At 47.0% G+C, this 23112-nt stretch overlaps 1 protein-coding gene across 6 annotated transcripts in view; it reads right to left on the bottom strand.

Annotated features, from left to right (window-relative positions):
* Positions 1-182: 182 nt before the first annotated feature.
* Positions 183-23112, bottom strand: part of ADGRA2 (adhesion G protein-coupled receptor A2) — a 62238-nt gene continuing 39308 nt past the window's right edge. For 5 of the 6 annotated variants that reach the window (XM_020985273.2, XM_020985277.2, XM_020985276.2 and 2 more), the window contains 17 exons: positions 22543-22614; positions 22010-22081; positions 21538-21609; positions 20389-20552; positions 18801-19014; positions 18306-18470; positions 13017-13215; positions 12281-12430; positions 11951-12112; positions 11139-11363; positions 10655-10871; positions 6955-7163; positions 5057-5184; positions 4657-4780; positions 3901-4046; positions 3394-3483; positions 183-3138 (listed from right to left, as the gene is read on the bottom strand). In XM_020985273.2, coding sequence (XP_020840932.1) covers positions 1863-3138; positions 3394-3483; positions 3901-4046; positions 4657-4780; positions 5057-5184; positions 6955-7163; positions 10655-10871; positions 11139-11363; positions 11951-12112; positions 12281-12430; positions 13017-13215; positions 18306-18470; positions 18801-19014; positions 20389-20552; positions 21538-21609; positions 22010-22081; positions 22543-22614 — 3685 coding nt within the window. In that variant the 3' untranslated portion in view covers positions 183-1862. The remainder of the gene's footprint in view (positions 3139-3393; positions 3484-3900; positions 4047-4656; positions 4781-5056; positions 5185-6954; positions 7164-10654; positions 10872-11138; positions 11364-11950; positions 12113-12280; positions 12431-13016; positions 13216-18305; positions 18471-18800; positions 19015-20388; positions 20553-21537; positions 21610-22009; positions 22082-22542; positions 22615-23112) is intronic. The other variant, XM_020985275.2, reaches the window with a different exon arrangement.

The raw sequence follows: 23112 nt of genomic DNA, 5'->3' as shown, positions 1-23112 counted from the left end.
TCTTATTCTTTCTTTGAGATCAGACCATTTCATCACATCCACAGGTTAAAACATGTTTTTGCTAAGTGATTAAATGGTCTAGCCTATTACAGATGAGATCTGTGGAGTTGGAGGGTGAGACAGGAGGATTTTATATTTCCCCTTAATCCAAAAACACAAAAAGATTGAGGGTAAACTAGAGCTAAGCTCATGGGACTTTGCAAATCTTTAATATATTAAAACAAGAGGCATCTGCTAGAAAACATTCTATCGTATAAAACCCGAGTTTTTAAAAAACACGTTTTCTTTGGCACTTTTCATCCCCTCCCCTCAAGTCCCCTTTCCCCAGCATATTGCAAAAGCTCTCCAGTGCTAAGGCATTGGCAGGGTATGTAAACAGCAGCCAGCATATGTGGAAGAGTAATACAAAGCTTTTTTTCTCTCTTTCTCTAATATAGTCTCTGTGCAGCAAGCGTAAATAACAGAACCCACCCCCTCTCCCATATGCCCTCCTTATGGACCTTGGGTGACACATACAAGGACAAGAACAGAGAAGCATGAACAGGCTTAGTCCCTTTGCTTCTCAGGTCTAAACTCACCTTCTCCCTCTTTCCAAAAAATCCTAAAGGACTGACCATCAGTTTCTTTAGGAGAAAGCTAAGGACCTGGGGGCAGAAGAAAAAGCAAAGAACCGAGCTGTGCAGCATGAGTGGGGGAGGATTTCCACCAAATGCTCCAGCTACTGCCTTGCATGGGCCCCAATGAGAACAGGAAGCTGGTTTGACCTCTGAGGGGCATCTTATAGCCATAGAGCTGGGGTCTGGTAGTTATGACTCCCTGCAGCTCTGTCATATGCTTTTATTCAAGAAAAGGAAATTCTTTCTCTAGGGCCCTCTGGGGCCAAAGCCTGAGAGTGAGAATTAGGCTTCAAAAAGTGTTTCCAACACCATGAACCCCCAGCGTGGATCCTCCAGGACTATTGCTCTTTGAGCTAAAACAGCCAGTTCCTGTTCCTTGGCTTTGGTTCTTTCTGCTTTCTGCTTTCTGTTCACATCCTTCCTTTTGAATCACATGGCATGATCAACTTTCAAGTCTAGGGATGGTTTATCTTTGACTCCAGATTTGTAATGAAATGTTAAGCTTGAGTTAGGCACTCTAGGTCAAAGGTAGCATCCCACTCTTCTTTGGTTCTAGAACAAAACTCGGCCTTCTTGCCCGTTTCCCACTTTCTCTCCTGAAGACCACCCTCCCCATTTGCCTTTGCATAGTTGTCTTCCAAAGCAGCAGCCTGGCTGACAAACCAGTGCCCATTATCTGGCTAACCCATGGGACTCGGGCCCTGGTCCTAAAAAAATAAGGCTTTAGGCCTTTAAAGAGAACTTTAAAGAAAACTCACCCTACGCTCTATTCCTCTAACCAGCTAACATGAGAGACAGTTTGGGTAAGAACAGTGGAACCTTCGTCAGCCCACACAAGCTGCCCATTTTCTGTAGGGGGAGGGTTGCCCTGTGGACTAGGTGGCAAATGGCCTTTTCCTGCTGGATGGTATCAAGGATCCTGGACAGACACAAAAGGAGGGTAAGGCTGGGGTAGAAGGGAAGCAGTGTCCTTAATGTGCTCCAAAGATTGTCACTCTTTGGAAAGTCTCCTTCCAGAAAGGGGCAGATGCCTTTCCCTTAAGTGAGTTGCCTCTCCCCTAGTGGGGTTGAGGAATAGTGTTCGTGGGTTGGCATCTGCCTTACTGGCAAGGAGAGGTGCTGCTTTGGGCTGCCACCGGTATGGGGAACCTTTTGAGGTACAGCCAGAGGCCCCCAGCTTGGCCACTAGTGAGCAGGGTGTGTGTGTGAGTGTGTGTTCCCTACTGCTTCCACAGCCCCCTCGAGCTAGACGGTGGTCTCGCTCTTCCAGAGGCCCGTCTTCATACAGCCACCAGATCCAGTCTCTGCACTTCCCAGGTTGATGTCGTATTTCCCGGCCTTCAAGGCACCATTCTGGCTAGCGGTGTTGAGCGGGTAGGAGCGGCGCTTGCTGTCCTCCAGCAGCCCCCCGCCGCCCTTGAGGTTGTCCCGGCTGGCACAGCGTCGCTGGCCCGCGCGTCCGGCCTCGGGCCCGGGGGCCCCGCTGGTGTCGCTGCCCTCCGAGGGGCTGAGTGTAGGCTCTCCTTCCCGAGGGTCTAGGCAGGGGCCGGCGCCGGGGCTGTTACGGCTGCTGCCCGGGTAGCTGTCAGATGGACTGTTGTGCAGGCTGCCGCTCTCGCTGGACTGCAGCTCCGAGGCCCCCGTTAGCGCTGCCGATCCCCCGCGAAGCGCCTTCAGGCGATGCTTGCCTCCCCCATCCCCAGCACGGTGGCCCTTGGCCCGGCTCTTGTGTCCCCGGCGCCCGTGATGCACGTTGTTGGGGTGCCGGGGAGCAGGGCCCCGAGGGCCGGCAGCATCGGGCTCTTCCCCGAGGGCCCCCACGCCCAAGTCGCAGGCCTGGCTCTGGGCCAGCTGCAGGTTGGTCAGCTTGCAGGGACTTGTGTGTTGGGCATGGCCGCTGCTGCCACTGGGGGAAGATTTAAGGGAGGAATGCCCCTCGGCAAAGACTGGAGAGCTGTCCTCTATGTTGGTGGACAAGGACCTGGGCAGTGCCCGAGTGGAAGGAGGGGAGGAGGGACAGCAGGCTTGCCAGGAAGCCCGGACATCCCTTCTTCTGGCACAGTGGTGGGAGAAGACAAAGACACCCAGGGCTACAGCCACCACCCCATACAAACAGCTGCACACCACACTGGGCAGCCACTGCTGGGACACTGCCAGAGCACCGCAGGCCCACAGTGCCAGGTACAAGAAGTGAGTGGTCACCAGTGCTCCCAGCTGGGCCCCTACCGAATAAATGCCATCTCCATTGCCTGGGTGCCCTGGGGAAATCACTCCTCCACCCGCAGCAGACAGGAGGGAACCAGAGTCACTCAGGAGGGGGCCACTGCCTTGGAGCCTGGCAGGGCATCGCAGGTCCTCCCCTGGCTCCAGTGAGGCCCTGCTGTGGCTCCCTTTGGGGCCCTGCCCCTGGGGGGCCTTTAAGCTCAGCCCAGCACATAGAAAATAGAGCCAAGTGATCAGCAGGATCAGAGCCACTGGCACATAGAAAGCTCCCAGACTAGGACGCCACACCAGCCAGCAGCTGTGGAAAGATGGGGAATAGTCAGGAGGGTAGGAAAAAGAATTTCTGGCGGAAACCTGAATGAGTGACTGGGGTTGTTCAAAGAAGAAAGGCACACATGCAGGGACAGGGATAAGCAAGGCTGGGTCGACAGTCATAGGTTCAGGTCAAGGCGCTGAGAGGACCTGGTTGGATGGCTTTTCCAGTATGGAAAAAGTGGTTAGGCATTTGACTTGGCTGGGGTAGGTGGGGTTTGGGAGCTGGGCATATACTCACTAGGGATTATGATCCCGGTAATTATGGATGTTGACAGCTGCCGTGATGCCACAGATGATGAGAGGGATACCTCCGGCAATAAGATAGAACCTGATGAAAAGAGATCTGGGTTAAGAAGTGAAGAGAGTGAAAACTTCCAGGTCAAGGACCATTGTGGAAATTACTTTTTCCACCCTGTCCCATTCTCTCCTTAGGCTTCCAGGAGGGTCTTTCACCTGTGGCTTAAGAGACCTTCACAAACTAAGGCAAAGGTGGCTCCTAACATTCATTTTGCTGAGTTGAATGGAAGATGTACTCCTTGCTCTCTGTCCTGATATCAGGAGATGATAGCTGAGCTCCTGCTTCATCTTTCTCCAGGCCTGATCATGCCTGTAAGTGTGTGCACCTAGTTTCTATGTGTTGGATGGACCCTGTCCTCTGTCAGCTGACCTCATCTAGATCTGCTTTCATGCCTTGGTCTTCCCAAGCTCTGAAGAATATTTAGGGGTGAGAGGAGGCATCTTTTACCGGAGCATTGGACGGGGCGTGGGTGGGGCTGGCTCTCCTTCCTGGGCGGGTGGAGCCCTCCAGGTCAGCTCCTTGTAGAGAACTCGAGCCTTCACACCCATCCAGAGCAGTGTGGACAGTGATGAGTAGTGCAGGGTGATGCCTACCTACAGTGGGGGAGGAGAGAAGATAGCAGAGCTGGGAAGGAAGCCAGGGCTGCCGCTGGCAGAACTGTCCCAGAAGCACAGCAGCTGCCTGGGAAAATGCCTTTCACTTTCCCCTTGATTTCCCTGACTGAGTCCTTATGTTCGTCATCCTCCCACAGCAATTGGTCTTTTTCCTCCTCCAGGGTGGTATCCTACCTGCGGCCTACTCAGCGATTCTCCATGGAGGTTCCCACAGTATCCATCCCCCTTCCCCCCATATTCCCTATGGTCCTCAGGCATCTCCCTTGTGGGTTTTCTTCTTACTGGGTCACCCTCACCCTTCAGTTCCCTGTGCCACCCTCCTTGCCCTGCTTATCCCTATGTTCGCCATTGCAGCTGCCCATGGTACCATTACTTCCCACCTGTCCTTGCCCTGACCTTCACCTGTGTTTTTATTCCTCCTTCCCACAAAGCCGGCAGAGGATCTGGTGTCAGGCCCATTATGATAAGGATCCTCTCTCTTTGGGTACCCCAACATCCTGCATTGACCGTCACATTCCTCCCTGAGGTCACCTCTCCTCCAATCCTTCTTTCCCACCCCAAGCACTCCCTCCCCAAGTTGCTGCCTTACCGCCTGACAGACAATTAGGTAGTTGGTGAGGGTGATGCCGCCTGCAAAGACAGCCGAAGTCATAGCCATGTGGAAGCATAGGTTCAGCAGCATGTGCCAGCCCTTTCTCGAGACATGGATGGAGCTGCCATAGATACAGGTCATGCTGCTGGCACCAGGGCCCAGCTGGTGGCATCCCCTAGCCCACCCACTCCACACTTGGGGACAGCAGTTCAGGAGGTGGCAGGAAAGGAATGGGAAACATCTATCCTTGATCCTCAAAATGATACCCTCGCCCCAAAAATAATGGTGTTGGAAAGGTCCTCAACCCCTTTTCCCCATTCCCCAGAACTAAGGACACCCCCAACACTGAGATTAACTCCTTTTCGTATTTTCCTGTTTCCCCTCCAAGGACTCCCACCTGTGGTTGAGGATGTAGGTGATGATGGTAGAGAAGAGGCAGAGCAGCAGCAGGGCAGTGCAAGGGTAGACAACAGGATGCAAAACTGCTCCTGGGCCTCCTGCTTCTCGGGGAAAAGTGCTCAGCTCCTGGGGAGGAGATAGGAAAAGGCAAGGGAGCCAGAGTCCAGGGCTTAGCAAGAGGCACAGACCCATCGACGGTGTTAGTCAGTCAATACCCGTCTGTGAAGCGCCTGCTTTGCCAGGCACTGTGGCAAAAGGACAGTCCCTGCCCTTGAGGAGCTCACAGTCTAATGTGTGTTTGCCTCCACAGCTGCCTGAGCCTCTCAAGTCCTCCATCACACTCACTCTCTGCCATTCTCCACCTTCCTTAGGAGAGTGTGAGCCAGCCTTCCAGCCACAGTTGATCAGGGAGCCTGCTCTATCTTAGGCATCAGAGAAAACTTCCTGCCAATGTGTGTGGGGTCCGCAGCCTGTTCAGTACCCGGTGAAGTAAGGCTGACAAGCTGCACTGTCCCTAAATCAGGAGCTCGGCACTGTGTGTTTCACTGTTTTGGCCAAAATGGGGACACACCCACAATCATATTCTCCCAGATCTAGGCAAGTAGGCTTTTTCTCTCTCCTAAACTCCAGTCATGCTACATCTACCAATACTGGATAATTCCTCTGGGATGCTCCCCAGGCATCTCAAATTTGACATCTAGGTGGCGCAATGGGTACAATGCCAGGCCTGAAGTCAGGAAGACCTGAGTTCAAATCCAGCCTCAGACACTTCCTAACTGTGTGACCCTTCCTGGGCAAGTCACCTAACCCTATGTGCCTCAGTTTCCTCATCTGTAAAATGAGCTGGAGAAGGAAATGGCAAAGCACTCCAGGATCTTTCCCAAGAGAACCTCAAATGGGGTCATGAAGAGTCGGATATGCCTGATGGGACGATTGAACAACAGTTAAAGACAACAAAAACAGAATTCATTTGTCTTCCCTCTTAAGGATGCCACTGCCCTCTCGGTCACTCAGGCTTGTGATTTCAGGGTCACAGTTCTGGCACTTCACTCTCCCTCAGAACTGATATCTAATCAGTTGCCTCTACCCATTTCCCATCTGTTCCCTTCTCTCCACTCATATAACCTAGTTCAAGCCCTTACTACTTCTTACTTGGACTACTGCAATAGCTTCTTAATTGGCCTCACAAGAACCCTGGGAGGTTGATGCTATTATGATCCCATTTTACAGTTGAGGAAACATGTAAACTGACATTAAATGACTTGCCTCAAATCACGATTAGTAAAGATCTGAGGATGGATTTGAACTCAGGTCTTCTGACCCTAGGCCCACTACTCTTTCCACTGAGCCACAGAGTTGCACAGTCTTCTCATTTTATAGAAGAGAAAACTCAGGTTCACAGACAGAAAATGAATTACCCAAGGTCACATAAGTAGAAAGTGCCAGAACCATGACTCAAACCAAAGTCTTCTGACTCCTAAGTCTAGTGGTCTTTCTACTGCTCCTTCATTCTTTCTTCTCAGACATCATGTATATATATCATATCTCTTACACCTGATTTTTGCTCAGGGAGAGGAGAAAGGGAGTGGGAAACTTTTTTTTGACTTGAAGAGAATAAAAGCAAGGATCCGAAAAAACCTGCCTGCATCATTACTGATTCATCTTCTCTGGGTATAGAGTTGAAGTGCTGAAAAAAGTTGGCCATGGGTTTGTCTCACGAAAGATGGAGCCATGTCGGGGAGGTTGGCGAGGTGAGCCTCACATCTACCGAATTCTTTTCCTCTGCCTCTGTTTCCTTGTGGGATCAAGTTTCTTTCCCAGCCCTCCTCCCTTTCTCTCTCCTATCCAGGTGTCTGTCTGTCCATCTGTCCCTCACACGTAGACACACAGACATACCATGAGCACTGCAATGTTGCCAAGGTGCTGGCAGTACAGGGAGCTGACGTTGGACTGGCTAGTGTGGAGCTGGCAGCCCTCAGAACTCCAGCCTCCTGGTCCTCCAGGCCCTTCCATGCTCCATGAGGCCGCCACGGGATCCATCCCTTCAGCCCAATGTCTTAGGGAGACAGCCACTGGCTCTGTGAGGTTCCCGACACCACAGCCACCTAGGGAGGGAGGGACAGAGAGGGCACATAAAGATCGACTGAGGAGGCCACCATCTTCCACAAGTAGCTACTGAGTAGCTACTATGTGCTAGGAAATGGGGAAACGCAAGGAAGTGTAAGACACAACCCTTCCCTTCGAGAGGCTTATAGTCTAGTTAGGAAACTATGACACTTTATCTGTATAAGGTATTGGTCAAATCTAGGCCATACTCCTAAAATGTAGTCTCTTTGAAAACAAAATATAGATATATAGGCATACATTGAAACATAATTACACGGGCAGCTAGGTGGCACAGTGGATAGAGCTCCGGCCTTGGAGTCAAGAGGAACTGAGTTCAAATGTGACCTCAGATATTTGACACTTACTAGCTGTGTGACCCTGGGCAAGTCACTTAACCCTGATTGCCTCACCAAAAAAAGAAAAGTAATTACACATAGGTGTCTTTTTTTTTGGGGGGGGGCATGGATAACTCACTCCATAGATACAGGTTATAAGCCCTCTTCACGTGCTGCTGTGAAAAACTCCATCCCCCTGTGTGATGAGTCTCTTGACCTTTATTAAGCTAAGCTGGTCCTCAGGACCTAGGTACACATTGTATCCCTGGGCCTGTGCCTTTTGCAAGCTTGTGGGCCTGCTAGAACTTATAGGCTGGCAAGCCTTTCAAGACATCAGAGTCCCATCTATGACTTGATGAGGCATGGAAGGACCTTAATGTACTTTACTCATACACAACATTATTGTATAAAAGTCTATGTGTGTGTGTATATATATGCCTGTATGCATGTATATGTATTTACTAGGGAAGGATTTTTTTTTAACATTCCTCAATTCCAATAAAGATTTTTGTTCATTTTTATTAACAGTACTCTTTGTATCTGTTACATTCATTGCTATTCTCTTAGGGTGCATTTGCTTACATTTACTTATATTCATACCACACATGTGGTATGCACATAAAAAGATAAATAACCATGACAAGAGTCAAATAAGAGATTCAGATAATTAGATCATTATTGCTATAGGAAGTCAGAAAAGGGAGAAATCCCTGAGGGCTGTGATGATGAGGGAAGGCTTCACAGGAATGCTGGGAAAAATGTTGGTAATTAAAAAAGATATCAATAAAAAATAAATAAAGAATTCTTTTCAAAATGTAATAGAGGAGTTGTGAAGAAGAGAGGGTTTTTGGGGAAAGACAATGAGTTCTGTTTTGGAAGTATTGAGTTGGAAAGGTCTACAGGACATCCAGTTTAAGATTTCCAAAAGGAAGTTGATAATGAGAGATTGGAGGTCAAAAGAGAGGTTAGAGAAGATCTATAGATCTGAGAAAAAAATCTACATAGAGATGATAATTGAATTCATGGAAGCTGATGAGGTCAACAAGGGAGAGAACAATAGAGAGAGAAGAGGAAAGGGCCCAGGATAGAGTCTTGGGGGGATACTCATAGTTAGTGAGTGTGCCAGCAAAGAAGGAAGAAGTGGGAGGTCGACTAGAAGAGCAGCATCATGACAACCTAGACAGGAAAGAGTATCCAGGAGATGGGACAAGGCCATTAGATTTGGTGTTTGGTAGCTTTGGAGACAGCAGTTGCCTACGAATGATGGGGCCAGAAGCAGACTGCAGCATTCCGAAGTGAGTTGGGGGAGAGGAAGCAGAGACACCGAGTGCAGAGAACTTTCTTAATAAGTGGAGTCTCCAAGAGGCAGAAGAAATATTGATGATAGACAGGAGGGAAGCCGTCCCCACGCACTGCACCCTCCAGGAACCCCACAGAATCGGAATATCAGAGGTGAAAGGAAGCTCGGAGCTCATTTATTCTTGCACGTGAGCAGAAACAGATGGTACCCCTCCCCCCCCACCCCAAGAAGCGCTGGCTTGAAGGTGGAGGGCTCCGGCCGATTCCACTTTCCTAACAGCTCTCATCATTGGAGAGCTTTGCTAATACTGAAGCAAACCTGCAGCTTTGCAGCTTCTACCCGTCGTTCCTGCCTCTGCGTTCTTGGATTAAGCAAAACACATTTAAAGCCCCTTCCACAGGACAGCCCTTCAGCGAACATTTCCCTTCTCCTCTCTCCAGGGCAAACAGCGCTCGTTCCTTCAATCCCTCCCTACATAGCACAATTTTGAGGCTCCTCACTGTCCCGATCACTGTTCTCCAGGTGCTCTCTGCCTTTAGCAATGCCCTATCTAAAAGGCAGCACCCAGGACTGAACAAAATATTCCAGATGCAATTGGACTAGGGCAAGATACCTTCCTACTTCTGGATGTTGCTTCTGTCTCTGCAGGTTCTTTTCATGTTACCTATGGTCTGGTCACCTCTCCCACCCCACTTGTGCAATTGTATTTTTGAACCTAAGGGCTGGACTTTACATTTATACCTATTAATTTCCGCCTTTTTTGATCTGACTTATTTAGAAGGTTATTGCAATCATCTAAGCAAGCGGTGATAAGCGAACAACACCTGCTGAGATCACTTTGGATCCTGATTCTGTCATCATCTCTATTAGCCATTTTTTCTCCATGTCATCCACAGACACAAGAGCATCATGGATGTAGACAAAGTCTTCTACAGATCTGCTATTACTATTCCCTGGACTTTTGTATTGTCTTTTTTTCTTGTCGTTGTTCAGCCATTTCAGTCATCTCTGACTCTTCATGACCCCATTTGGGGTTTTCTTGACAAAGATGCTGGAGTGGTTTGCCATTTTCTTCTCTAGCTTATTTTAGAGATGAAGAAACTGAGGCAAACAGAGTTAAGTGATTTGCCTAGGGTCATACAGCTAGGAAGTGTCTGAGGCCAAATCACTTTTCTTAATTAGTTTTTCTTTACTGTTATTTAATTATTGTCTTGCTTTACATTTAATGTGTGTGTGTTCTGTTTTCCCAGTCAGATAGTGGGCACTCAGTACTTCCTATAGAGTTGTGTGTGCAGTAGTAGTGGTGGTGGTGGGGGGATGGGAATGCAGGAGGTGTAGTGAATGTGGAGTTGTGTTTGTGTGCATATTGGGGAAGGGATATTTTCACATGCAGTCCAGAATCCCACAGCCCTTCTGGAGCGTAATATCTAATCTTGTGTAGAGCTGTTCCGTCTTTACTAAGGGAATCTCTCATCCTCTGCCCACTTTGGAGAACCTTGGTAGGTTTTACTTGCGTCTGTTTCAAGCACCAGGATCCTCATAGAAGAAAAAAGGCTGGGGGAGCACAGGATGCAGGGTGCCCACCAAAAATCTCAGGAATAACCCCATTCCTCCTCCTCCAGGCCACACTTTCTCACCCCTGAACACTTGCTCATGCACTCTCATCTCACCTGGAATAGCTAGAAGGCATTCCCCACCCTTCTTCACCTCTTAATCTGTCCTTCAAAGCCCAGCTGCCTCATTTCATCTCTGAGGCCTTCCCTCACTGTGCCACCCCCCCACACACACACACTCCCCAAGACCACAGTGATCTCGCCCTTCTCCAAGGTCTTGGGGAAAGAATTTGGTCTCTTACTGGTTCCGGCAAAGATGACAGGAGTGGCCACCCCACGCCTTTTGCTGGGTCCTGTGGTTCCAGGGCGGGAGGTATTGCCATGGCTACGGAAAAGGCGGCCATTGCGGAAGACGAGCAATTGCAGGGTGCAGTCCGGGGGAATTGGGGGGGCCAGTGCAGCCGGAGGGGATGAGAACAGGCTGGGGGGCAGCTGGATGGAAGCCAGGGCCACGCTGTTCTGGGGAGGGGACATAGGGATTCCTCAGAGACATCAAGGTTTCTTGGCCCTTTGGGCTCTTGACTTCATTAGCACCCACAATCCTGCTGGTCTTTCTCCCCTCTCCCTCCACAAAAACAAACAAATAAACCCAGACCTCAGCACCAATTTTGGCTATCCTCAATCATCCACCCCTCCCCCCTTTTCTGGGCCTTACTTCTCAGGATCCCTTATCTCAGCAATAGCCCACCCCACCCCACTCTACCTCAAACCCAGCCAGTACCCTACCTTGATGTGGAAGGTGGACAGGGAGATATTGGGCCGCCCAGTGGTACAGCGAAAACGCAGCTGTTGATCAGCTAGGGTCTCATGCTCAGGCTGGGGATCTAGTCCAGGGAGCCCTGGACGATGCCCTGAGACGGCTGGCTCCCGTTTCTGGTAAGCCGTACAGCTAAGGCCCACGTAGCTGTGGGGTTTGATGAGGTGAGCCTCCAGCACCACATTCCTTGAATTCTAGGGATGAAGAGCCAATCACCTCATAAGATGAGACACCCCACCTCCCTTCATATGCCATGAATTCAAGTTGTAGTGAAATGTACTTGTGAACGACCTATCAGAGAGTATTTCCCAGGGGCACTTGTGACACTCCCTCACCTCTTACATTAGGAATAGGATGCTCCCCAGTTTTCCCTCCTAATTCTAATTCCTTCACTCTCTCGATCTCCTTTAAGAGGCCTGGTGTGTCTCTCCTCTGAATTCCCTTTATGGGTGTTAATTTCATCTCCCCTGAGTGTATCTGCCAATGCCGTAAACTCCTTGAAGCCTCAGACTGCATTTGGCACATTTACGTTTGCCCCTCAGCACACAGGTACTCAGTGAACACGTTGTGATTGGTTCTCCTCGTCCATGGAATGAGGGCACTGAACAAACAATCCCTAAGCACTTAACAAATTAATAATTCATTAACTCACAAATCAAATTAATATATTAAATATTTCATTAATTAATAATTTATTATTAACAATTATTATTAATGAACGAATTCAAGTCTTAAGGCCTTGAATTGACTTCTCAGACTCCTCTTCCGCCCCCTTTGTTACCACAGAGATGTGCTGGGCGTGGGGGCTGAGGGCGACCCCTCCAATACGTTCCAGGGCTCCAATGATGCCGCTGCAGGCCTTGTCCTCTCGCTGTGCCAGCCACAGCAGGTGTTCATCAACAAGCATCAGGTTGCTGGCCATGTCGACCATCACCTCCACCAGCTATGGACCAGAGAAGGCCTCATGCATTGGCTGATAACAGTGTAGGGAAATGGTTTGGTGCTAAAGGCAAGCTACAAAGGGTGAGCGAACTGGGGAGACTGGAAGTCAAGAAGTTTAGGTAACTGTCAGATTTGGGGCTTACTGGGTGAATCTGTATAGAAATCTCACCTCTTTAATCTGGTCAACATAGCCCAGAAATTTCTGGATCATCTGTGCCACATAGACCACGTCCATCATATCTGTGAAGCCCGCTGCCTCAGCTGTGTAGACACGCAGCTGGTGTGCCAGGGTCAGTGCATTGGAAGCATTTATGGGCATCTGAAAGAGGCATTGGAGTGGGGGAAAGAAGGCCCAGACCTCCCCTCCCCATTCCAAATCACAATAAAGAAGATGGAGAATTGCTCTGCCTGATCCAATCCCCTCCCTAGATGGCTGTTGTTAATGGGTCACGACTCACAGACAAAGCCTGCAGGGGTGTAGGGCCCCTTCAACCAGCTGTTGCTGATGAAGACCCAAGGCTCTCACCCAGCCCATGGATCACTAGCACCCTCAGAGACAAAAAAGGAGTGGGGCTAGTTCTGTCTCTAAACTGCCCATACCCTACTCCCATACACCTGAAGAGCAGGAATAGCCCAGGAGTATGAAGCTGCCAAGAGGCCCTTGGTTGTCCTGTTTCCTTGCTTGTAGTTCCCTAACCCATTCATCTATTCATTCCTTCAGGCTCCACTCCTGACCCTCCAGAGTTTCTCTACCATATCACAGCACCCTCCTCACTCTGGAAGGGTGGTCTACCTCTGGACTTTTCACACTGGAAGCGCACTCTACCCCTGCCCCAGGTATCAGGAAAAGAAAATGGTGGTCCCTGTTCACCCCAATCCCTTCCTTCCCCATTTCATAGCCTTACCAGGACGAAGGTATAGAGCACACGGGTGATATCATTAGTGTAGAGGCAGTGCGAATAGTCCCCTGGCTCCCATCGCCCAGTTCGGTCACAGCGTCGAGAGGCCCTCGTGCCTGGAGTGCCCCCACTGAGAGGCACTGAGGTGAAGGGGTACTGAAGGCAGGACTGATATGCTGTGATGCCTCCCAGTGTTCGAGGCCACCTGGGAGAAAGGGAGGGTTGGGGGCTCAGGGATCTTAAGGCCACATGTCTAACTCACTATGTTTTATTCAACCTCATCCTCACCCCTTCTTCCTCCCTTGTCCCTTAGCATGGTGCTATTCTGCTTCTCCAGGAACAAAGATGGGGAGTGGGCACAAAACGAAGGAGGAAAAGACACTTCCTACTCTCCCTGCCCTCACCTCCCTGCACAGGGCTCTTTGGAATCCTTCTCCCAGTTCTCAGGTGAATAGGAAAGATCACTGGATTGGTGTCAGAGGACCTGAGTTTAAATCCCACTCCTACTACTTAATACCTGTGTGACCTCAGGAAAGATTTCACCAAACTGAGCCCAGTTCCTCATTTGTAAAATGGGGGGAGGTTGGACTAGGTTTTTATCAATGAGTTAAGCAGCACAATCTGGTAGACTGAAAGTGGAGTTAGGATATAAGGAAGGGCTAAAAGGTATCATAGACAATGAAGTAATATTAATACTAAACACAGATGCACCAAGTGGTATAGCATCCAGATTCTTAAAGGAGAAGTTAAGTGAGTTACGGAGAAAATAGCAAAACTATACTAGTAGGAAACATCAACTTTCCCCTCTCAGAAATAGATAAATCTAACCACAAAATAAACAAGAAATAAGGAGTTGAACAGAATTTTAGAAAAGATAGATATGATAGACCTCTGGAGAAAAGTGAATGGGGATAGAAAAGAATATACCATTTTCTCAGTAGCACATGACACCTACACAAAAATTGATCATACATTAGGGCATAAAACCCTCATGATCACATGCAGAAAGGCAGAAATATTAAACATATACCTTTCAGATCATAATGCAATAAAAATTACATTCAATAAAGGGCAGTGGAAAGATAGATTAAAAATTAATTGGCAACTAAATAATCTAATCCTAACGAATGAGTGGATGAAAGAACAACTCATAGAAACAATCAATAGTTTCATTAAAGAGAATGACAACAATGAGACAACATACCAAAATTTATGGGATGCGGCCAAAGCAGTACTAAGGGGAAAATTTATATCTCTAAACTCTTACATCAACAAAATAGAGAAAGAGCAGATCAATGAGTTGAGACACAACTGAAAAAAAAAAACAAAACTAGAAAAAGGACAAATGAAAATGGAGTTAGTAAGAAATGGGTTGAAGTCCCATCTCTGCCTATATTCCGGCTGTGTGAGTGACTTTGATAAGTCCCAATCCCTCAGGGCTCCAGGGCACTCTAAGACTATATAAATTACAGAGCAGTTGCTGATCAGCATTAATAAGAAGGAATTGCCTTCTTAAGAATTCCCTACATTAATGAAACCACAGGTCTAGACCAAAAAGAAAATGACTTAAAGACACAAATGGGCATCCTGAAGAGATTTGCAGGTGATACAGAGCTAGCAGTGATGACTAACATAATGGACGACAGTCAGGGTTGGAAAAAATGTTGACAGACTAGAACCCTGGACAGAATCTGTTCAGAGGAAATGTACTAGAATCCAGAGTCTGTGGTCTTATCAGTGGAGGTAATCCTCACCATAAGCTAGTCCCAACCACACTCGCCTATCCTGTGGGACTCTTGTCAATGTACGTGCATAAGTGGGCAGTCCATTCAATGTACCAGAGGCCTTCCTTGAGCTCTCTTGACATCTCTAGGGCAGGTAGGTGGCGCAGTGGATAGAGCATTGGGCCTGGAGTCAAGAAGACCTGAGTTTAAACGCAACACCTGCTAGCTGTTACCCAGGCAAGTCACTTAACCTCTGCCTGCTTCAGTTTCTTTAACTGTAAAATAAGGATATAAGCAGCACCTGTCTATCTCTCAGAGTAGGATCAAATGAGATAATATTTGTAAAGCACTTAGCACAGTGCCTGGTAAACAGCAGGCACTTAATGCATGCCTGTTTCCTTCCTTCAAAGAAGTCAATGATGCATTCAGTCTGTCTAGTCCATTCTCCCTCAATCTCACCACATGAACTAGCCCATTTTTTTTCTTGTACATTTCTTTGATGACATCCTGGTTTTTCGTTCCTAATTCCTTGTTCATGCTATGCTACAGTCTGCTTATGCCCACCATATGCCTCTTTATTTCCCACTGGATGAGCCTCAATTTAACATTCTGTGCCTCAGAGCTATATGACATCATGGGAAGAAATTTTTTTTTCTCTTCTGTGATTTCATGGGAAATGGAAGGAAACTCCCCCTCTCGATGTAGCTCAAAACTATTCTACAATTTATCATCTTAGAACATTGACTAGGGTTAATGTGAATATCATACTAATGGTATTTTATACAGTGCTTTAAAGTTTGCAAAGAACTTTACATATATTACCTGATTTTTAAAATTATTTTTTAAATGAATAAAACTTTCTCCTCTTATTAATTAATAAAACCTCTCTCCTTTCCCTCTTCCAACCCCCTAAAAAGAAAGGAAAACAAAATCCTTGCAACAAATATGTAGAGTCAAGCAAATCTAGTTCCTGCACTGGCCATTTCCAAAAAAGAGATTTCTTAATCTATACTCTGAGTCCATTAGCTCTCTGTCAGGAGGTAGGCAATCTTATCTGATTTTCACAACAGCCCTGTGAAGTAAGTGCTATCATTATTTCCACTTTGCAAATGAGGAAACTGAAGCTCAGAGGTGAAGTGACTTGCTCAGGATGACACAACCAGTATGGGAGAGGGAGGACTTGAACCCAGCTCTTCCTGACTCTAAGATCAACTCTTTTTAAAAATTTATTTTTATTTTTAAGAGGCAGAGTTAAGTGACTTGCTCAATGTCATATAGCTAGTAAGTGTCTGAGGCTCGATTTGAACTCAGGTCTTCCTCACTCCAGGTTTGGTGAAGATCAATTCTTTATCCACTATGTTGTACTGTCTCTCTCTGCCATGGGAAGAATATTAGGGTTGAAGAGATGGGCCTTTGTTTTAGGGGGAAACTTGTGGTCATTAAAATTCCTTAAAGATAAATCAGCCTCTTCTCCTTTTGTTCAGTTCTGGGCCCAGATCATTTTCCATTTGCTATGTCTGTCCAATAGATGGGTAGATGAGAGATAGACAGAAAGATGGATGACAGATGACAGATAGAAAGATGACAAATAGATATTGTCGTTCAGTCATTTTCAGTTATGTCCAATTCTTCGTGGCCCCATTTGGGGTTTTCTTGGCAAAGATACTGGAGTGGTTTGCCATTTCCTTCTCCAGCTCATTTTACAAATGAGGAAAGTGAGGAAAATAGGGTTAGGTGACTTGCCCGAGGTCACACAGCTAGTAAGTGTCTGAGGCTGGATTTGAATTCAGGAAGATGAGTCTTCTTGACTCCAGGGCCAGCACTCTATGCGCTGCGCCACCTAGCTGCCCCATAGATAGACAGTCAGACACAATATAGATCCATTGATGGACGAGCTCTATGGGTTTCCCATCCAAGATTCCTTGAAAGATTTAACAAGTAACCTGGTCAACAATCCTCTGATTATTAAAAATCATAAAACAAGGAGATGCCTGCACGCCAAAGGTGTTTGACACTATCTTGGAGATCTAATGCAGAGTCCAACTTGAAAGGGAATGTCCAATAGATGCCAAGACCCTCCAGATGCTTCTATTTTTATATGACGTTGTTCTGATTGCATCAGTCCCTTCCTGATTCCCCATGGGATCCATAATCACTCAAACCATCTCTATAAAACAAAAAACCCAAGTAGATTTTGTCCAGATTGTTATATAGTTAGATGAAAATGGAATGTAATAGGGGCAAATGTACACTCACACTTGGGTTCAAATAACTGACTTTCCAAATACAAAATGATCCAGGCTTCCTTAAATAGCAGTTTGAAAAAGAGCTGGGAGTTTTAGTAGACTACAAGTTCAATATGAGTTAACAATGTGAGATGGCAGCTGAAAGAAAAGCTAATTCTATCCTCATAAGCCATTGAAAATAAGCTCCAGAGGGGAGGGATTGTCTTTTGCCTTTTTTTGTATCCCCAGCTTGTAGCAGAGACCCTGGCACATAGTAAGTGCTTAACAAATATTTACTGGTTCATTGATCTTGGACTACATTTAGACAGGTGTAGGCCCCAGGAATGAGGAAATGATAATCCCATTATGCCCTGCCCTGGCCAGAGTATTGTGTTTGTTTCCAGGCACATTTTAGGAAGGGCATTGACAATCTGAACAATATTCAGAGGAAGGCAACTAGGCTGGTGAAGGTCATTCCATGGGAGGGCTGGTCAAAGGAAATGGGGATGTTTGGCTCAGAGAATAGAAGACTGAAGGAGGACATGATAGTTGTTTTTAAGGATCTGAAAGGTTGTCATGTGGAAGAGGGATTATGTTTATTCTGTTTGGCTTCAAAGGGAAGGCCTAGGAGCAGTGGGTAGAAGATATGAAGCAAAAACTCTTTAAATTTGATGCAAAGAAAAACATCCTCAAAATTAGAGTTAGTTAAAAGTAGAATAGTGGGGGAAGGGGTCAAGGTCGGGGTGGGAGTTGGGTTGCAGATTTTCCTGCAAAGCCTGGGTACCTGCTGGGTATATTGTGCTAGCATGAGTTGGATTTGATGGTCCTGAGCTCTCTTCCAACCCTGCCATTGTGTGATTCTTTGAGTTCTTTTGCTATGAGATTGAATTTTAGATTTCTTTCATTTGTACATAGCCTAGAACAATCCTCTAACATTTCCTATAGGATCTTGAGTTCAAGGGAAATTTAGGGAAGGAAACTGAGGGTCAGGGAGGGGAAGTTACCCGCCCAGTGTCATATAGCTAGTAGCTACCGAAGTCAGGATTCACACTGAGGTTCTCTAATTAAAACCCAATAGTTTTCCCATTGCAACATGGATGCATGGTGCATGCAGAGTGCTGAGTAAATACTATTTATGGGACTGATGAAAAATAGTCATTTCTCCATAAGAAATAGTAAATACCAGGGGGAAGATGGAAAGATGGTGGGGGCAATTTGGGGGTTTGACAATACTCCCAAATTTCTTCTTGGGGTCTATGATAGAAGATGAAGAAGGGTTCTTGTTGAATCTATTGGAGGTATGTGTGCATTTTGGGGGGTAATCCTCCCCAGCCCGGCCCTCAAACCTGAAGTCTCCCCGGTTGTTGGCAACTCTCTCCGCAGGGCAGTAGGAGGCTGAGGTCTCCAGCACTACGATCTCCACCCTCTTGCTAACGTTGCCTTGGGCAGTAGAGACGGAGCACTCCCATTCACCTGATGCCCACACATGGATGTGGGACAGAATTAGCTCGCTGAGGGGGCACAGAAATCTGTAGTCATGCTCTCCAGCAAGAGGAAATCTCCAGTGGTTCTTCTTTATTTGGGTAGCGGGTCCTCTTACAACTTTGGGACCCTCACTGGCATTATTTCTGTCAGGTCTCTTATATTTCTTATGACCTCACACCCCAAGTTATGCGCCCTCCCAGAACCTACCCTATATAGGGGCCCAAGACCTGATTGGTCTTCTAGACATGGTCCTTTCCTTACCTCCCCCTGTTCCTCACCCTCTCACCTCTTCAGGGAATGTTGGTGAGCCCTTCCCGCTTCTTAACCCCACCCTGGAAGGGGGGCAATGCTCGTACCTGGTGATGAAGGTGCAGTCATGGACCAGGCTGTCCTCTAGGATGACACCTGCCTCCTCATCCCCCTCCACGGGTACCCGGTTATGGTACCAGCGGATGTGGGTACTACTGCCCAGGTAACTGGCGGTACACTGGAAGGGAAGCCGATCACCTTGGAACACCACCTGGCGCAGCGAGGGGATCAGGTGGTGAGTGTGCAGCTCCAGGGCACCCGCTGTTGTGGGGGGAGCAGAATCACAGTAAGGCCTATGGGCAAAGGATGGGGCTGGAGGGCAAAGGGGAGCTTCAGACACGAGGAGAGTCAGCAGAGACACAGGCTTGACTCTCTCCACCTGTATCCCATAACCTACTGAGCAGGGAAGAGGAGAGAAAATGGAGTAAGAAACAACAGGACCGGTTGTGGAAAAAAGCGCACGAAGAGTGCCAGGCAGTCAGCAAACAATTATGAAGGGCTTACTATCTGCCAGGCACTATGCTAAGTGCTATGGATAAAAAAAAAAAGACAACAATGGCCCTGCCCTCAAGGAGCTTACCTTCTAATTTGGGAGATAAAATAATAATGATGATGATGATAATGATAATAGCTAGCATGTATATAGCACTTGCTCTGTGCCAGGCACTGTGCTGAGCACTTTGCAAATATTACCTCCTTTGATCCTGATAACAACCTCGGGGAGTAGATGCTATTGTTGTCCCTAGTTTACAGTGGAGGAAACTGAGGCAGGCAGAGGTTAAGTGACTTGCTCAAGGTCACACAGCTAGTATGTGTCTGAGGCTGGATCTGAACTCAAGTCTTCCTGACTTCAATATATAAATAATTATTTGTAAAAGTGGGAGAAGGACTTGGGAAAAGTGGGAGAATGGGGACAGCCAGAGACATCCAGAGCAAAGTATAGTACGGTGGATAGAGCATCGGTTCTAAAGTCAAAGGATCAAAGTTCAAATCCCACCTCTGATGTTTACTACCTGTGTGACCCTGGGTTAGTCATTTACCTTCCCTGGCCTCAGTTTCCTCAACTGTAAAATGAGTGGGTCGGACCAGATGGCCATTGAGGTCCCATCTATGTTCTTAGGCATGTCTCTGGTATTCAGTAAGGGGAGGGTTGGGTGTTTGAAGTTGGATTAAGGATTCTTCAGTCTAGAAAGGGCCAAGAAAGGTTATGATTTATGTGTATAAAAATATAAAAGTCACAGACTGGGTGGACAGAAAAGTGGACACCAAATTCCCAAATGTTGAAAATCTCCAAAAAGGTGGTTTTGTAATTAATGTAAAGAATGGTCCTACACACAGTCCATTGTCAGTCAGCTAACAGGCTTTCTCCAAAAAGCTTCCAAAAAGACATAAGTAAATTCATGAATGGCAGATCCATAATGAGTTATTCATGGAGAGTAGGATGTTTAGGGATTGTCTCTGCCCTTGAGGTTGCCGATCTGGGCTGAATGGCCCACAGGTATCAAAAGAGTGGGAGGAAATTCTTATATTTTTAGAGGAGTCTGAGGAAATTGAACCTGAGGCATCTTAGGAGTTTGGAGTGAGGCTGGAAGACAGATTTCTCTGGCACATCAGGGAAGGCTAGGAGTTTCTTACCACAATGGAGTTGGGTATCCTGGAGACCTCGAAGGGCCTGAGCATGGAGGGAGCTGGGATAGGCACAGAGTGTCCGCTCAGACAGTTGCACAGAGTGGTTACGGGCCCATGGCAGTACCCAGTGTAGGTGGCAGTCACAGGTCAGGAATTCCGTGCCAAAATCCCTAGGGTTGGTGAGGAATAAAGAAGGAAATCATGGTAGAAGGGTAGGGAAAGGGGAGCTTGAGACTATGGTCAACAATGGCCAACAGGTGAGGGGCTCATGGGGATAGGTGTGTGGGTAGACTTTTGGCCATCAGGAAGAGAGGAATGATGCATGTGTAAGCCCCTGCCCCCAAATATATAGGGCTGGAAAAGACCAGGAATCAGGGAAGATGAGTCTATGGGAAAAGGGTGCTCACCAGGGTCAGCCTAAGAAAATTGCAAAGTAGATGCAATTTATGAGAGGAATCATGGTAGAGTAGAAAGATAATGACCTCAGAGTCAGGAAGACTCAGGGTTCAAGTCCTGCTTTGGAGCTACACTAGCTATGTAACATTGAGCAAGTTGTTTAACCTCTATAAGATTATAAATTGCATAGAAGGTGTCTATAATTCATTGGGAGAGGGAGTTTGTTCATTGGGAACTCTCTACACCAATGAAATTATCAAGCCTAGGTAGAATATATCTTTGGGACCTTCTCATCATTCCTTTCAGCTCATATCTCCTGCCCTGGAAACTTGCCTGCCAATACCCACCGATGAAAGCCAGGTATACACCATCTTGACTATTTCCAAGACTCTTTGCTCTTAGCTACTTCTCAATTAATTCCTTATGGTGTATGATGATAATGGCTTCAGGTACCACCACTCTGTCTCAGGTGAATTTGCAGTTTTAATAAGGAATCCTTTGGGACTTGAAATGAATCTCTAATGATATCATGCTTTAGGCAGCATAGCAAGCAGAGATGGGGATACTTTGGGGATGGACCTAACCAATGCTCCCTAAGTCATCCCACAAAGATGCCTCTCTACACTGTCTACTCACTTGGATGGTCCTGATGCCACATTTGTGCTAGTCCAGTAAAGCCAATGTATCCTCCCTTTGTGGCCAAAGGAGGGGAGGAAGGATTTCTCTTGGAAGTCAATTGGGCTGGGAGAAGATACTCACACAACTTTTAAGGCTGGAAGCTCATCAAACACCCCAGCTGGTAGGCTAGAGAAGATGTTCCCAGACATGTTTCTATGAGGGAAGAATAGTAAGAATGGGGTTGTGAGACCTTGCAAAGTTAAGGGATTCCTACTTTTTTTTGTGCCATGGACTCTTTTGGCAGTCTGGTGAAGCCTTTGAACTTCTTGGAATGTATAATATAAAATACATAGGATTACAAAGGAAACATTGAAATACAGTTATCACAACATTAAAAAAAACACTTCCAGATTTAAAAACTTTTGCCTTAGGGGTAGGAGTTGAGAAGGAGTGAGGCTCCAAAGAATCATGGTGGTCCAGGACCAAGAGATTCATTTGGAAGTCTTCTCTTATTTTTTCTCAGTCCCTACTATATCTTTCATTGGGTCTTTACCATTGTCTCATCCATTTTCCCCTCAGTCCTCCCCACCTCCTCTAGCCTTTTCATACTCACAATCGGAGGAGGTTGGAAAGGCCCTGGAAGACTCCAGAAGAAAGACAGCCAATTCGGTTGTTGGAGAGATCTCTAGAGAAACAGATACAGCCTTAGGAGGATTTATCAACTTGTAGGTAGGTTGCAACTGGGGTGAGGGGCACGGGAAAACAATGACAATCCACATACATGTGATGCTTTAAGGTTTTACAAAGTACTTTACATATGTTATCTTTTTGGGGTGTCACAAATACCCTCTGAGGTAAGTATGGATGTTGTTGTATGGATGAGGAAACCAAGGGTGAAATTAGTGACTTGTCCATGGTCAGTAAGTGTCAGAGGCAGGATTTGAACTCAGATCCTCTTGACTCCAAGTGCAGCATTCTGTCTACTTACAGAAGCAAGAGGAGAGATGAGTAGAAAAGGATTGGGGATAGGGGCTGGTGCCAGATCTGGGCTTAAGATACCTTTATGTACTTTGTGATAGTAAGGGTATTGGATATGTGGAATGAGGAGGGCAGGGAAGGGGAGGCAGATCAGTCACTGGTACTCACAAGCGCTTCAACTCTCCCAGTCCCAGGAAGGCACCAGGATGCACTGTGCTGATAAGATTGTTCTTCAGGTCCCTGGAAGAAGCAGGTGGAGGAAGGAGGCATCATGGCTCTGCCTCTCGTAAGACCTGACCAGCCTTCCCAAGGCAGGAATCTCCTCTTCCTCTAAAAATGTCAGGCTCCTTCATGCATTCTCTAGACATCTTTTTCCTTTCCACCTCTTCCCAACCCCAAACCTCCTCTCCATTCCCCACATGGCAGTCTCCCTTTCTCAGCACTATCTTCCTCAGTTCCTTTGATTGCTGGCCAATCAGAAGCTACAGAACATAATTTTGGAGAGGAGAAGCCAAAAAGGTGGACAGGGTCAGGGAACTAGGTGGTCTTTTACACAGTGGGTTGTTAGTCGGCTAACGAGATTCTTCTCTACTGAAGGGAGAAGGCCATCGAGAGCCCTGAGCAGTTACATGTCTTAATTTATTATCTCCCTTTGATGTATAAGGCTCTTAGTCACAAAGCTAATTAGTGCGGACACAGAAGGGACCTTAGGGACCATCTAAAACCACCTCATTTTAC

Source organism: Phascolarctos cinereus, unplaced genomic scaffold, assembly GCF_003287225.1.
Source record: "Phascolarctos cinereus isolate Bilbo 61053 unplaced genomic scaffold, phaCin_HiC Scaffold_2;HRSCAF=192, whole genome shotgun sequence".
NCBI lineage: Eukaryota > Metazoa > Chordata > Mammalia > Diprotodontia > Phascolarctidae > Phascolarctos > Phascolarctos cinereus.
This window is presented reverse-complemented; position numbering and strand designations above follow the sequence as displayed.